The sequence below is a fragment of the Myotis davidii genome, unplaced genomic scaffold (assembly GCF_000327345.1).
Source record: "Myotis davidii unplaced genomic scaffold, ASM32734v1 scaffold299, whole genome shotgun sequence".
NCBI classification, from domain to species: Eukaryota; Metazoa; Chordata; class Mammalia; order Chiroptera; family Vespertilionidae; genus Myotis; species Myotis davidii.
The window spans coordinates 444,702-456,281 of NW_006293088.1; the positions used below are offsets into that span (position 1 = coordinate 444,702).

Here is an 11,580-nt window from a genome sequence, read left to right on the forward strand (position 1 = left end):
GCCATTCTCGGAGAGCGCCTGGCTCTCTCTAACTTGGAGGAATGTCTTGTCTTTTGCAGATGGAGAAAGATGAAACTGTGAGCGACTCCTCGCCACACATAGCCAACATTGGACGCCTGGTAGAGGTGAGTGGCCCTCGGGGCTCTGGTTCGCCTCCACAGCATCTGATGTTTTGCCCCTGGAGCCTGTCTTTCCTCCCATTCCATAGCAGCCAAGGCCGTGTTCCTCGTGGTTTGCCCAGGCCTTGTGTTTTCTGAGCCTGTGATCCAGGTGCCACAGGGCACAGCTTCTAAGGCATCCCCCTACCCTCCCTCAAAACATTCTCCGAGAAGAGTCTGCTCAGGAAGCCCTACGCCTGCCCCCGGAGAGCGGAGGCCTGACAAGGAAGCAGGCCCCTGGGCCCCACTGGCTTCCCTTCACCACACCTTTTGGAAGCAAGGGGTGGTGTGGTTTAGACCCCCTCCCAGTAGTGGCCAGTGTTGGCCGCCAGTACCTGCATATGGGCTTCCTGCCAGCCTGTGGACGGGAAAGTGCGCAGAGCACAAGTGATAGGTGGGGGTCTTGGCTGCTGGGGCTCGCTCCCCAGGCTTCTGCACAGTCGTGCGCTTCCCCCCTGTGGTCACAGCGGGGACTGCAGTGGTGAGCTGGTGGGAGGGTGTGGACGTCAGGACTCCCAGCTGTTTGCTGAATGTCTGACTGACCTCCCTCCCCAGGACATGGAAAATAAAATCAGAAGTACGCTGAATGAGATCTACTTTGGAAAAACAAAGGACATCGTCAATGGGCTGAGGTAATGTACCCAAAAGTACAAGCTTTGGAAACCAAAAAGAAACGGATTTGAATCCTAGGTCTGCTGCTTAATAGCTATATGCCCTTGAGCCTAGCTTCCTTGTTGGGAGTAAAGTGCCCACCTTATAGGACTGATGTGCAGACTCTGAACGGGAAAGCACTGGGTACATGTTTGCATTCTCAATAGATGCTGGTTCCTACCTCACGCTTGTCATGTGGGGGACGTTCCCCTTTAACAGCCACCGACACCCTCATCCCTGAAGTCGGCCTCCTCTTGGCCTCCAGGTGTCAGTCTCATCTAAAGAAACTGCCCAGCCCTTTGGCTCTGGGATCTGAGGGGACCTCCAAAGCAGACCCTAAGATTCGCGACAGGGGGCGGCCTGCCAGGCTGCCAGGCCTCTGGTTGGCTGGGTTTCCGGGCAGCAGAAAGAGCCCTTTCGCCTGCTGCTTTCTGGAGAGGACCCCCGGCCACTCTGATGTCCTCTGCCTGGCTCTGTGGCTGTGGCTAGGGTCCTGAGCTGCCCTCTTCCCATCCCAGGCCCTCGGTTCTACAGTGTCCAGTGTCGGCCAAGTGAAAGCTGGCAGGCTCTCTGGGTCCTGGAGGTCCGTGGTGGCAGAGCAGGAGGCCGGAGCCGCCAGGGGCAGTGGAGGCCGTGGCGTCAGGCGGCCAGTGTCTGAGCATGCTCTGCAGAGCTGGGTGACCGTGGGCGAGCCGCTCCTCTCAGGGGGCCTCCCAGTCAGGGAGACAGGGCTGGGGGGAGGAGAGGCGTCCGCTCTGCAGCCCAGCGTGGTCCTGAATCCAAGGCTCTCACTCCTCCTTGGCTGCCCTGACTTGTGAATTTGCACAGCAGACAGGTTTTTAGTCTCCTACTCATACAGTTTCCCAATAGCGAGGATTCCCCTTTGGGCCCTCATCGTCCCCCATTTCCATCCCGCCTGTGGGGACATGGTCTGGCCCCTGCTGGGTTTCATCCCCCCTCTCCCCTTCAGGCAACCTTGCTTTCCTCTGGCTGTTGAGCTCGCAGTCAGTGCCCCAGACACCGTGGCCACTGCCAGCTCAGAGCTCTGCCCTGTGACCTCCACACCACAGCCCAGAGCAGCGTGGCCTTGGTGACAGGCCCCTTCCTTCCGCCTGTGCGTCCCCCTCCTCCCTCCTCTCCACTGTCCCCGCCCGCGTGCTCCGGTCCGTGCTGTCGCCGCGCCGGCCTTCACCTCTGCACACTCTCCGTAGATCTGTTGACGTTATCCCTGACAACCCCAAGTTTCAGCAGTTGCAGAGGGAGCTGTCCCAAGTGCTGACCCAGCGGCAGATCCACATCCAGCCTGATAACTAGGCCGGTCCAGGTACCCTGCCTGAGAGGCGAGCACCTCCCACTAAACAGGACTCACCAAGCCGCCGACCATCCCTCAAAGCACCACTAACCCCTGTGTCCGCTCACGGCTGTGAGCAGCCACATTAACACGTAGATTCAGCCCCATGTAACATGGACTCGTATCGTGTGTGCGGGGTGTGTGTGGCACTCGGGGCGGGGTTGGGTGTGGGCAGACGGGGGTTGGCTTTGGCTCCTGTAGACGTCCAGTCCAGGGGCCCGCTTGCCTCCAGCAGAAGCCTCAGGTCGGCGCGGCTTTGGTGGCCGCAGAGCCAGGGTCCATGTCCCACGTTCACTCACGTGCTTCAGGACAGCCCTCCGCATCAGCTCTGTGTGCAGCCTGTCCTCCCCAGTTTCCCACCAAGGGTCCTCGGGGCCAGCTGATAGAAAGGGGTGCATTGCTGTGAGTGTGAGGACAGCGCGCAGAGTGGGGGCTGTCGTCCCCCTCACCGGCCCCATGCACCCCGACTGGTTGCTGCTGGAGCTGCTGGACCACCCTAACGAGCTGCAGCTGCCCTCTTACCCGCCCTGCACTGACGGGGAGGAAAACAGCCTTGCATGTTGATAATGGCCGAGAACCATGACAAATATGAAAGTAGCAACCCCGAGAGGATGAGGGACACTGGTTTTACATCAGGTGTTTGAAAACCCAGCCAGGCAGAGCGAAGGCCTGGCCTAGGGGCTCAGCCCCAGGCCGGGGACTGGACACTAAAGCCCAACCCGGAAGCGGCTCAGTGGGGCCTCGGGGGCGGGTTGAGTGGGGCCCTTATGGAACCAGGCAGAGGCGTTCTTCTCGTCTGTGGGACTGGAGCGCATTGGTCCGGGCCGTGTGTGCACCAGCTCCAGGCCCAAGGCATCTGTCAGCCTCCAGCCTCATGCTGGGACCATCATGTTCCCACCGCAGCGATGAGAAACCCCTTCTCCAGGTGTCCCATCATAGTGTCCTCCCCCTCAGCTTTTAGGGTTTTCTGGGCCCCTGGCCTTGGCATCCAGTGGCTGCCCACTGGAGCCTCCCCAGCTTTGAAGCCCTCTGCAGCGCTGGGCAGCCTGGCACCCACCGTCTGTCAGGACAGCCGCCTTCCCACACTGAGTGAGTGCTCCCTCCGGGCGCTGGTTCGAGTTGCTTGCAATAACCTTCCCAGCTCTATCCCCTGAATGAGTGGCCTAGTCCTTATCCCTCCAGCTGCCCAAGTCTAACCTCTCTGACTGACTCTAACTCCGATTCTAACGGAAACTTGCTCCTCTGTGGGGTGGGTGCTGGTGTGCTGCAGGCTGGGGCCATCCCCAGAGCCGGAGCTGTCCTCCCAGGCCGAGGACCGTGTGAGCTGCTGCTTCGCTCACCCTGTCCTCCCGCCGGTCACAATAACTTCCGTTGGAGCCCTTCTGGAAGCCCCTGGTGGACTGGCTGAGACTGGAGCCCGAGGGCCACATGGCTGCGTCTGACCCTTCCTTTGTCAGCGCCGAGCCAGGGCCGTTCCAGACAATCAGAAATGTGTATTTCGGCAGCATCAACCAAAACGCGGCATGTCTCATGGGCATTTTCCAGTTGTATGCAGATTCTCTCAAAATCTTGTCTGTTGCTTTGCACTCTCACCATCCTGAGGGTGCTGCCAGGGTTTTCCAGGGTTCGGTAGCCAGCATTCACCTCGGATGCTGTTTCTCCTGGGCCCCCCTTCATCGCACTTCACCTATTTTCGGCATTTGGGGTATTTCAACCCTTCCTTCCACTCTTTCACGGCCGGTGCGTGAAACTGATTCCCGTCCACAGGTTCCTGAGAGGCAGCCCCCCACCCCCCCCTGCTGCTTGAGAGCTATTCAGATGCATCAGTAACACAATTAACAGGTTCCTGGTTAACCAACACGTTGGGTAAACCTGACCAAGTGGTCATTTGGGTCGTTGCCAGGGCATTTCTCTGGGCCTCCATTTCCTTACCAATGAATTGGAAATAACACTGTCTCCTGGACGCTGTCGCGTATGAGAAAGTGTGTGAAAGCGCTTTGTGATTGTACAGCCTCCACGAGCCTACCTGTTAGCTCTGCCGAGCAGTGTTACCACTGTGCGTGGACGCACTCATTTCCCACAGCCAGGCCTCGACAGCAGGGACCCCGGGCCTTGCCTCAGTTCCCTGCTGCCTCTCAGAATCCAGAGCGGGCCTTTCTTGGCCAAGCTAACGGCAGATGGAGCCTCATAGCAAAAGCCTGAAGCTCTGGTCCTTTGAGTTCTGCCCTGGCTCTGAACCCCGTGTGCTCAGATGTCCAGGCGCTGGTTCTTAAACCCTCGCTAAGCGGGGGTTGCTGTGCACCCTGTGCACTCTGCACTCATGGGGCAGCATCGAGCCTCCTGCTGGGCCGGGTGCAGTGAGGGGGAAGCTTTGTGACGGGGTCCTCCTGGTGAGGAGTGGACCAGGGTCCTGGAGCTGTGGCCAAGTCACCCAGCCTGGTGCAGAGCTGAGCATGTGCCAGGTGGGGTGGGCCCCGGGCCTCCCTGAGGGGCCGGCGCGGTGCTGAGGGTGCCGCCTCGGGCTCTGCTCCCTCCACATCTCGCTGGCACTGCTCTGACCTCTAGATGGGCCCATGTTGCCCAGAGACCCAGACCCTCAGCGCCCCTCTTCCTGTGAAGCCTGCTAACGGCAATTCTTTTCCTCCCTGGCAGGTCTGTGCAGACTTTTGCGGACAAATCAAAACAAGAAGCTCTTAAGAACGACCTGGTGGAGGCTTTGAAGAGAAAGCAGCAATGTTAAACCTCTGCTTCATGCTAACCGGACATGCCATGCACTCGTTAGATTCCTTTCTTAGAAAACTCGTTTTCTGCTCCCTTCCCTGTCCCTTTCCTCCCCGACAGGTCACACAACACCTGCGTCACCGACCTGCACAGCGCCATCACACCCTGAGAATAAAGCCGCTAATACCCTCTGTCTCCAAGGCCTGCTTCCCACCACGTTTTGCTATGAAACTCTATGTTTCCATAGTGACCATGTGTGTTTTGTTTGCCCCAATCCCCTATCTCCCCAACACCCATTTATAGCTATAAAATACACTGCCTGCCTCTCCTTCCCTCCCCACCGCCCCCCCCCCATTTATAGGCATAAAATACACTGTCTGTCTGCCTCCCCTTCCTTCCCACCTTTTTGTTACATTGGTGTAAAAAATGTAAAACAAAAAAATTTTATGAAATAACTGTGGTGTGTGAAAGAAGAAAAACTGGAAATCTGATTCCACGTGTGTTTGGGAGTTGCTTGGGGTTGGGGTGGGGAGCAGGGGACAGCTCTGGGAGGAAGGAGAGGTGGCCCTCAGCACTGTCCTGCACGCTGGCCCCTGGCCTCGGAGACCACGTTGTGGGGGCGGGGGCCTCGACCGTCTGCTCTTCTGGCCAGGTGCTTTTCTGTCAATTTTTATGGAATGCAAAAGGAGTTTTTTGTTTTATTTTGTTTTTTTTGTAAAGCTTAAAAAAAATCTACATCTTATACTTGAGCTTCCATACTTAAAAAAAAAAAAAGAAACAACAGAAAAGAAATAAAAAGAAACTGGGATGCAGTTAAAAATATATGTAAATATTAAATATTAATTTTTAAAATGCAAAAGGAGTTTTTTGTTTTATTTTGTTTTTTTTTGTAAGCTTAAAAAAAATCTACATCTTATACTTGAGCTTCCATACTTAAAAAAAAAAAAAGGAAAAAAAGAACAAAAAAATAAATAAAAAGAAACTGGGACGCAGCACTGGCCTTGTGTTGTTTCTCACCTGCCTCACTCTGCCAGCGCGTGTGACCTTGGCCCCAAGGGCTGACCCAGGTGGGCGAGTAGCAGGCCGGGTAAGGTGTCGGGTGGAGGAAGTGTGGACTTGCCTTGAGCGAGAAGAAAAGGGGTCTTTGCAGAGCCCAGAGCTGCTTCTCAACCCCTCCCTCCCAGAGTCCCCAGCCTTACCCGCCCCGCAGGGCTGGGGCGACTTGAAGTCACACCAGTCATGAAGTGGGCGGTCCGGGGCTTTTGTCTCTGCTCCCCACTTCCCTTCCATCTTAGCCAACACCTACCTTGTGAGGGTCAGCACACACTATCTTCATTCACCACAGCCTGGAGGAAGCTGAGGGAAGGCACCCAAGGCCTCACAGCAGCAGAGGCCATGGCCTGCAGTAGGGTCCACACCCCGGCTGTCCCCCTGGTTTGAGGTGCCTGGAACCGTGACACCTCTGACCCGCTCTGCTTGTTCTGATGAGAAGGTTCAGATGGGGCATCTTCATTGCGATAGAAATAGGAGCAGGAGAGACCCCCACACGGTTCCTTCCAAGTGCAGGTGCGGAGGACAAGCTGGAGAGGAGGCCCCGGCCCTACAGCTCCCACGCGGCCGCTGGGGACCCTCGGTGCGTGGCCCAGAGGCACTGCCATGTGGGACGGGGACAGCCTCGTGGGGTGCGGGCAGCAGTGCCTGGCACACACAGTGGTGAATAAATGCTTTTCCTTTTGATAGGTGTTCAATCATGTGACCAGAAATAACACTTGAAACCCAGAAATTGTGACTGTCATGTATGCCAGGCCTGATCTTACTCTGCCTTCCAGAAGCTTCCATGGGAGCCGTCACTGCCCATGTTTTGATGCTAAGTCAGGCTGGTGAGATTGGGAACAGTGGGCTCTGACAGCAGGTTTCTTAGGTGAAGGAAAAAGCAAAAGGAGTGTTTGTAGCTTGACTCAGGGCCACCTCCCAGCCACTCGTTTCTCTGCACGGAGGCTAGCACGGTGGCTGCAGGGCCCCTCACGCATGCCAAGGAGCCCTGGGTGGTTGACTAGCCCTCTGGGTCCACAAGCTGCGGGTGGCAGGCTTGGGGTTGGGCAGCATTAGGGCGGCCCCTCCCTCCACCCGCACGGGCTCACTAGATGCTTCCCGAAGCTGCCCTTTGGTGCCTGATAACGGGAGGCAGCCTTGGTGAGGTGGGGTGGCAGGAGCCAGCCTTTGGGGCTGGGCTGCATGAACCCCAGGCACCCTGGGACGGAGGTCTCCATCTCTCCAAGTGTGAGGGCTCAGGTGGGTAACCCCGCATTCCCTGTTTCCCCAAGGCCCTCCCACCTGCTCCCTTGCTGTCATCCTGACAGGTCGGCTTCTAGGGGTCTTCTGGGGCCGCAGGTCCCAAGATTCCCTGTCCATTCACGTCACTGACCAAGCAGCTGCTGGGTGGCAGGCCTGTGGGACCCTCCTCCGCTGGCAGGGTGGGTGGGCATTGCGGACTTGGCCTCCAGGCCCTTCTCTTTGGTGCCACCCCCTCCATGGAGCCTGGTGCCCTGCAGTCAAGGCCTCCTCTCCTCCCCCTGGCATGACCCACTAAGTTAAGATGTTCTCTCTTGAGAGACCGATACTGAAGTTGGACAGTTTCATTCCCACTTTGAAGGCGCTGTCCTAGGTGGCGATGGTTCACCTTTTCTCTCCTGCGTCCGCCACAGCCTGCCTATCGCTGACCGAGTGCACTTATGCTCCAGGAACCAGTGGACACTCAAGGGGCTGGAGGACAGGGAATCTGTGGTACCTCCTTGGGGCCAGTCGCTGGGCGGGGAACCCTCATCACAAGCCAGAGCAGACCCGTCTCCTCCACTTAACAGTGAGCAGGGGGCCAAGGGAGAACCTTTTGCTTGTGTTTGTCAGCCCGTATAGCAAAATCTTAATAAGTATGTCTCATTCCAAACACTGTAAGTAAACGTTATAAATTATATGTTCTAGAATTTAAATGTTAAAAATCTCATAATTATTTTCTCAATATAACTAAAATTTGTAAAACCTTCAGTAGGAAAACCAAGGTCACTTAACACCTTGTCGTGTTGTTACTTTGCTCAGCACATCTGCTTCCTACAAATACTTTGAGGAGTTAGTGATTTTGCAATTCACTTTCTGGCCCTATAGGAAACAGGTGGGTTATTCAACAGGTACTTTTTTTAAAATATATTTTATTGATTTTTTACAGAGAGGAAGGGAGAGGGATAGAAAGTCAGAAACATCAATGAGAGAGGAACATCGATCAGCTGCCTCCTGCACACTCCCTTACTGGGGATATGCCCGCAACCAAAGTACATGCCCTTGACTGGACCCGAACCTGGGACCCTTCGGTCCCCAGGCTGACGCTCTATCCACTGAGTCAAACCGGTTAGGGCAACAGGTACTTATAACTAGTTGGTGCTATTTTTTTCTGGTTTCATTATAATTTGTATCACTTCTCTGATTGTTCAAGCAACTTTTTAAATGACAAAATTGAGACTATAGACATTTTATTTTTAAAAATATATTTTTTATTGATTTCAGAGAGGAAGAGGGAGATAGAAACATCAATGATGAGACTCATTGATTGGCTGCCTCCTTCAGTACCCTCCCCACCCTTCCCAAAGGTGATCAAGCCCACAACCCAGGCAAGTGCCTGATCAGGAATTGAACTGTGACCTCCTGGTTCATACGTTGATGTTCAACCACTGAGTCATGCTGGTTGGGCGAGACTATAAACATTTTATATCTATAACCTCATAATTTAAAGAAATCAAGTCTCTGAAATATATTTAAATGTGGTATAATATTTTAAGTTTTTTTTCTATTCTTAGATATTTCCTATTATCTTTAAAACTTTTACTACATAGACATACTCATCCCTGTTGCTACTTTGTGAAGCTTTTCAACTTGGAGTAAGTGCTCAGTGAATGTTCTGAGGAATGAACAGACACCTGGTGTGTGTGTGTGTGTGTGTGTGTGTGTGTATACACACATACACTGATGTCTCTATTTCTTTGGTCTAGTGCAGAGATAGTCAACCGGTGTGCTGCAAGGATTTTTAAAACATGCAATACCTGTTTAGTCAGGGGCACTGACCTCTTTTCCCTTAGACTGTCGAATAAAAACATGGCAACAGCCAACACAATCGCCATCTGGTGTTAAGGAATCAAAATTTTCCTATTCTTTTTGTCAGATCAGCCAAAAATATATTTTTCGGTATGCTGCAGAATTTTAGTAATTAGTTTGTGTGCCATGAAGGGAAGAAGGTTGAAAATCGCTGCTCTGGTGAATGAAATTCTTTACTCCTCTCTCACCTGACCACCAGTTCTTCATGCATAGGAGGCCTTCAGGTGACTGTGTAATGACTACATGAGTAGGAATGTTGTAAGACAGTAATATGTTCTCATTACCTACAACTTCCCATTCAAGTTTTAATAATAGCCAATTTTCTATTTTTTCAAAGAGCTTTATTGAGTGATGATTCACATGCCTGCCAATGTACCATTTAAAGTGTACAAATTCAATAGTTTTGTGCTTGGGGGTCCCATGCCTGTCTCCTTTACTGACTGAGGATCCCTTGGGGAACAGTGTTTCAGGCATTCACTTCACTCACTCAATTCATTCACCATGTATTGAGCACCTTCTGTGACCGGGGATACCGTGGTGACCAGGAGAGAAGTCTCTGCCCATACCGTCTACTGTGGGTGGGGAAGTCCTTATTAATTACATGTGCTGGTGGGTGGCTGTGTCCTCAGGGCTGTCACAGGGCCGAGGAACTCATCAGTCGATACTAGTTGAATTGAGTTAATCGGAAGCAAAAGGCCACCCCCCTCCCGGTCATAGGGCTGACACTAGCCTGGTCCGGTTAGTGCCCGGACACCTGGGACTCAGCACCCGGCTGTATAGCAGGGACCTCTGGGGTCCCACCATCCGGCTCCGGTAAAAGCCAGGTCCCCAGGAGAAGGCGTGAGGAGAGGGCCGAGTTGTGGATTTCTCCGCTTTCTCAGCTTTGGGGACTGAAGGCCAGGTCGTCCAAGCTGTGGCTTCGAAAGTCCCAGGTTTGAGGAATAACCAAAGGGAACCCCGGGCTGGGAGGGCCTGGGTCGGGTAGTTCCTTCTGCTTCCTGCAGAAAGCCACCTGCCTGCCAGCCAGCTGTCCCTGCCCCCCCCACCCCCATCCCCAGGTGTGCGGACCACGGGGGCCAGGCATTTTCATATACAGCATCTCAATCGATAGTTAGGCCACACCTAACTACCCTTGCCTGCAGCAAGAAGCAAGAGGTGTGAGCCCAGGGGAGAAAGGAAATCTACCTTCCACCCAGAGGCCCCACCCCAGCACGCATGGCCCAGTCCGGCAACGGAACCCGTCAGACTGGCCCTTCCGTCAGACTGGCCCGTCCACTCTAGGGAGGAGATGACCTTCCCAGAGGACCTGCCACTGCACAGACCGAGGCTTGTGCTGGGTGGTGGATAAGCTCCAACAGCCACCGTTTATTTGCCAGGCACCTCCCACGTGCCAGGTGCTGGGGCACGAGCCTGCAAGCCCATCTTATTCAGCCACCACAACCCCGTTCTCCATCAGACAGGGCACTCCCAGGGCAGGGGCCCCGTCTCCCCATCAGACTGGGGCTTCCTGAGGTGGAAGGGGTGATACCACCCCATCAGAGAAGGGTTTCCAGGGTGGGGCTGTGATATTTCATCTTTCTTCCCCACCCAGCTCTAGTTCAGGGGTTCACTGCCATACTGAGCCCCAGTCTTCAGGCTGGGAGGCGCCTCCTGGCCCCCGGTGACCAGCGATCACCCAGCCAGGTCACAGCCCTGAGGGAGGGTGGGGGTGCGCAGAGCCAGCTGGGCCTGGGGCACCTTCCACTGCACAGACCAGAGGCTGTGGAAGTCACTGCTCAGAATGGTGGGAGAGGGGCCTGAGCCCAGCAGGGTTGACTGCCTCTCCCGCCTCACCCCACCCCCTCTGGCCAGGGCAAGGCTGAGGCTGGACCCCCGAGGCCCTAGCCAGGGAGAGGGAAGGCGCCAGGGGTGGGATGACCCCTGTAGCTGAGGGACCTGATGTGGTTCAAACAGTTGCCAGGCCTAGCTGGGCGACCTCGGGCAAGTGGCTTAACTCCTCAAAGCCTGGTTCTGTTAAATGGCCATCATAATGCGAGAGGCCCCCCCACAGCAAGTGCTCAATAAACGGCAGTCGCGTGCCAGGTTACACACGGCTTCGCAGACCTGCCCCAGGACAGGGCTGGGGGAGACGGCCCTCACTGCCCACCTGAAACTCAGAGGTGCCCTGTCCCTGGTCGCCCCAGCCCCCTCCTTCTCTTCCCCCAGCCAAACCCAGCCTCCTGCTGTGGGCCACTCCACTGCCTGCCCCCACAACCCCACCCAGGGAGCAGCCCAGACTCCCACTCCAGGCCTTTGCCCCCTCCCTTCCCTCTGCCTTCAACATTCAGCTCCAGGCCACTCGCCATGAAGCCTTCCCTGGTTGAGTCTCCGCATTCCGGTGGCACTTTGTACCTTCTGGTAACACCCCTTCCCGCCAGGGAGGGCTGGCAAGTTCTGCCCTTTCAACTGGCAGGGACCAGAGCTGGTTCACCCCCATCCCAGACTTCGACCACAGCAAGGGCCGAGGGTGGAGAACTGTGCTGCGCAAACATCTGTAGCACCAGATTGGGCCGCGGCACC

General features: G+C 55.2%; 2 protein-coding genes across 3 annotated transcripts in view; one reads left to right on the forward strand and one right to left on the reverse strand.

Moving 5' to 3' along the window:
• Positions 1-4,887, forward strand: part of CAPZB (capping actin protein of muscle Z-line beta subunit) — a 73,299-nt gene extending 68,412 nt beyond the window's left edge. The window contains exons 7-10 of the mRNA XM_015565923.1: positions 60-125; positions 714-790; positions 2,021-2,133; positions 4,813-4,887. Of these exons, the coding sequence (XP_015421409.1) occupies positions 60-125; positions 714-790; positions 2,021-2,123 (246 nt within the window). The 3' untranslated portion in view covers positions 2,124-2,133; positions 4,813-4,887. The remainder of the gene's footprint in view (positions 1-59; positions 126-713; positions 791-2,020; positions 2,134-4,812) is intronic.
• A 4,460-nt stretch (positions 4,888-9,347) lies between these two features.
• LOC107183571 overlaps positions 9,348-11,580 on the reverse strand; it is an 8,054-nt gene continuing 5,821 nt past the window's right edge. The window contains exon 2 of one of the 2 annotated variants that reach the window (XR_001514360.1): positions 9,348-10,996. The gene's annotated coding sequence lies outside the window, so the exon portion shown is untranslated. The remainder of the gene's footprint in view (positions 10,997-11,580) is intronic. The other variant, XR_001514359.1, reaches the window with a different exon arrangement.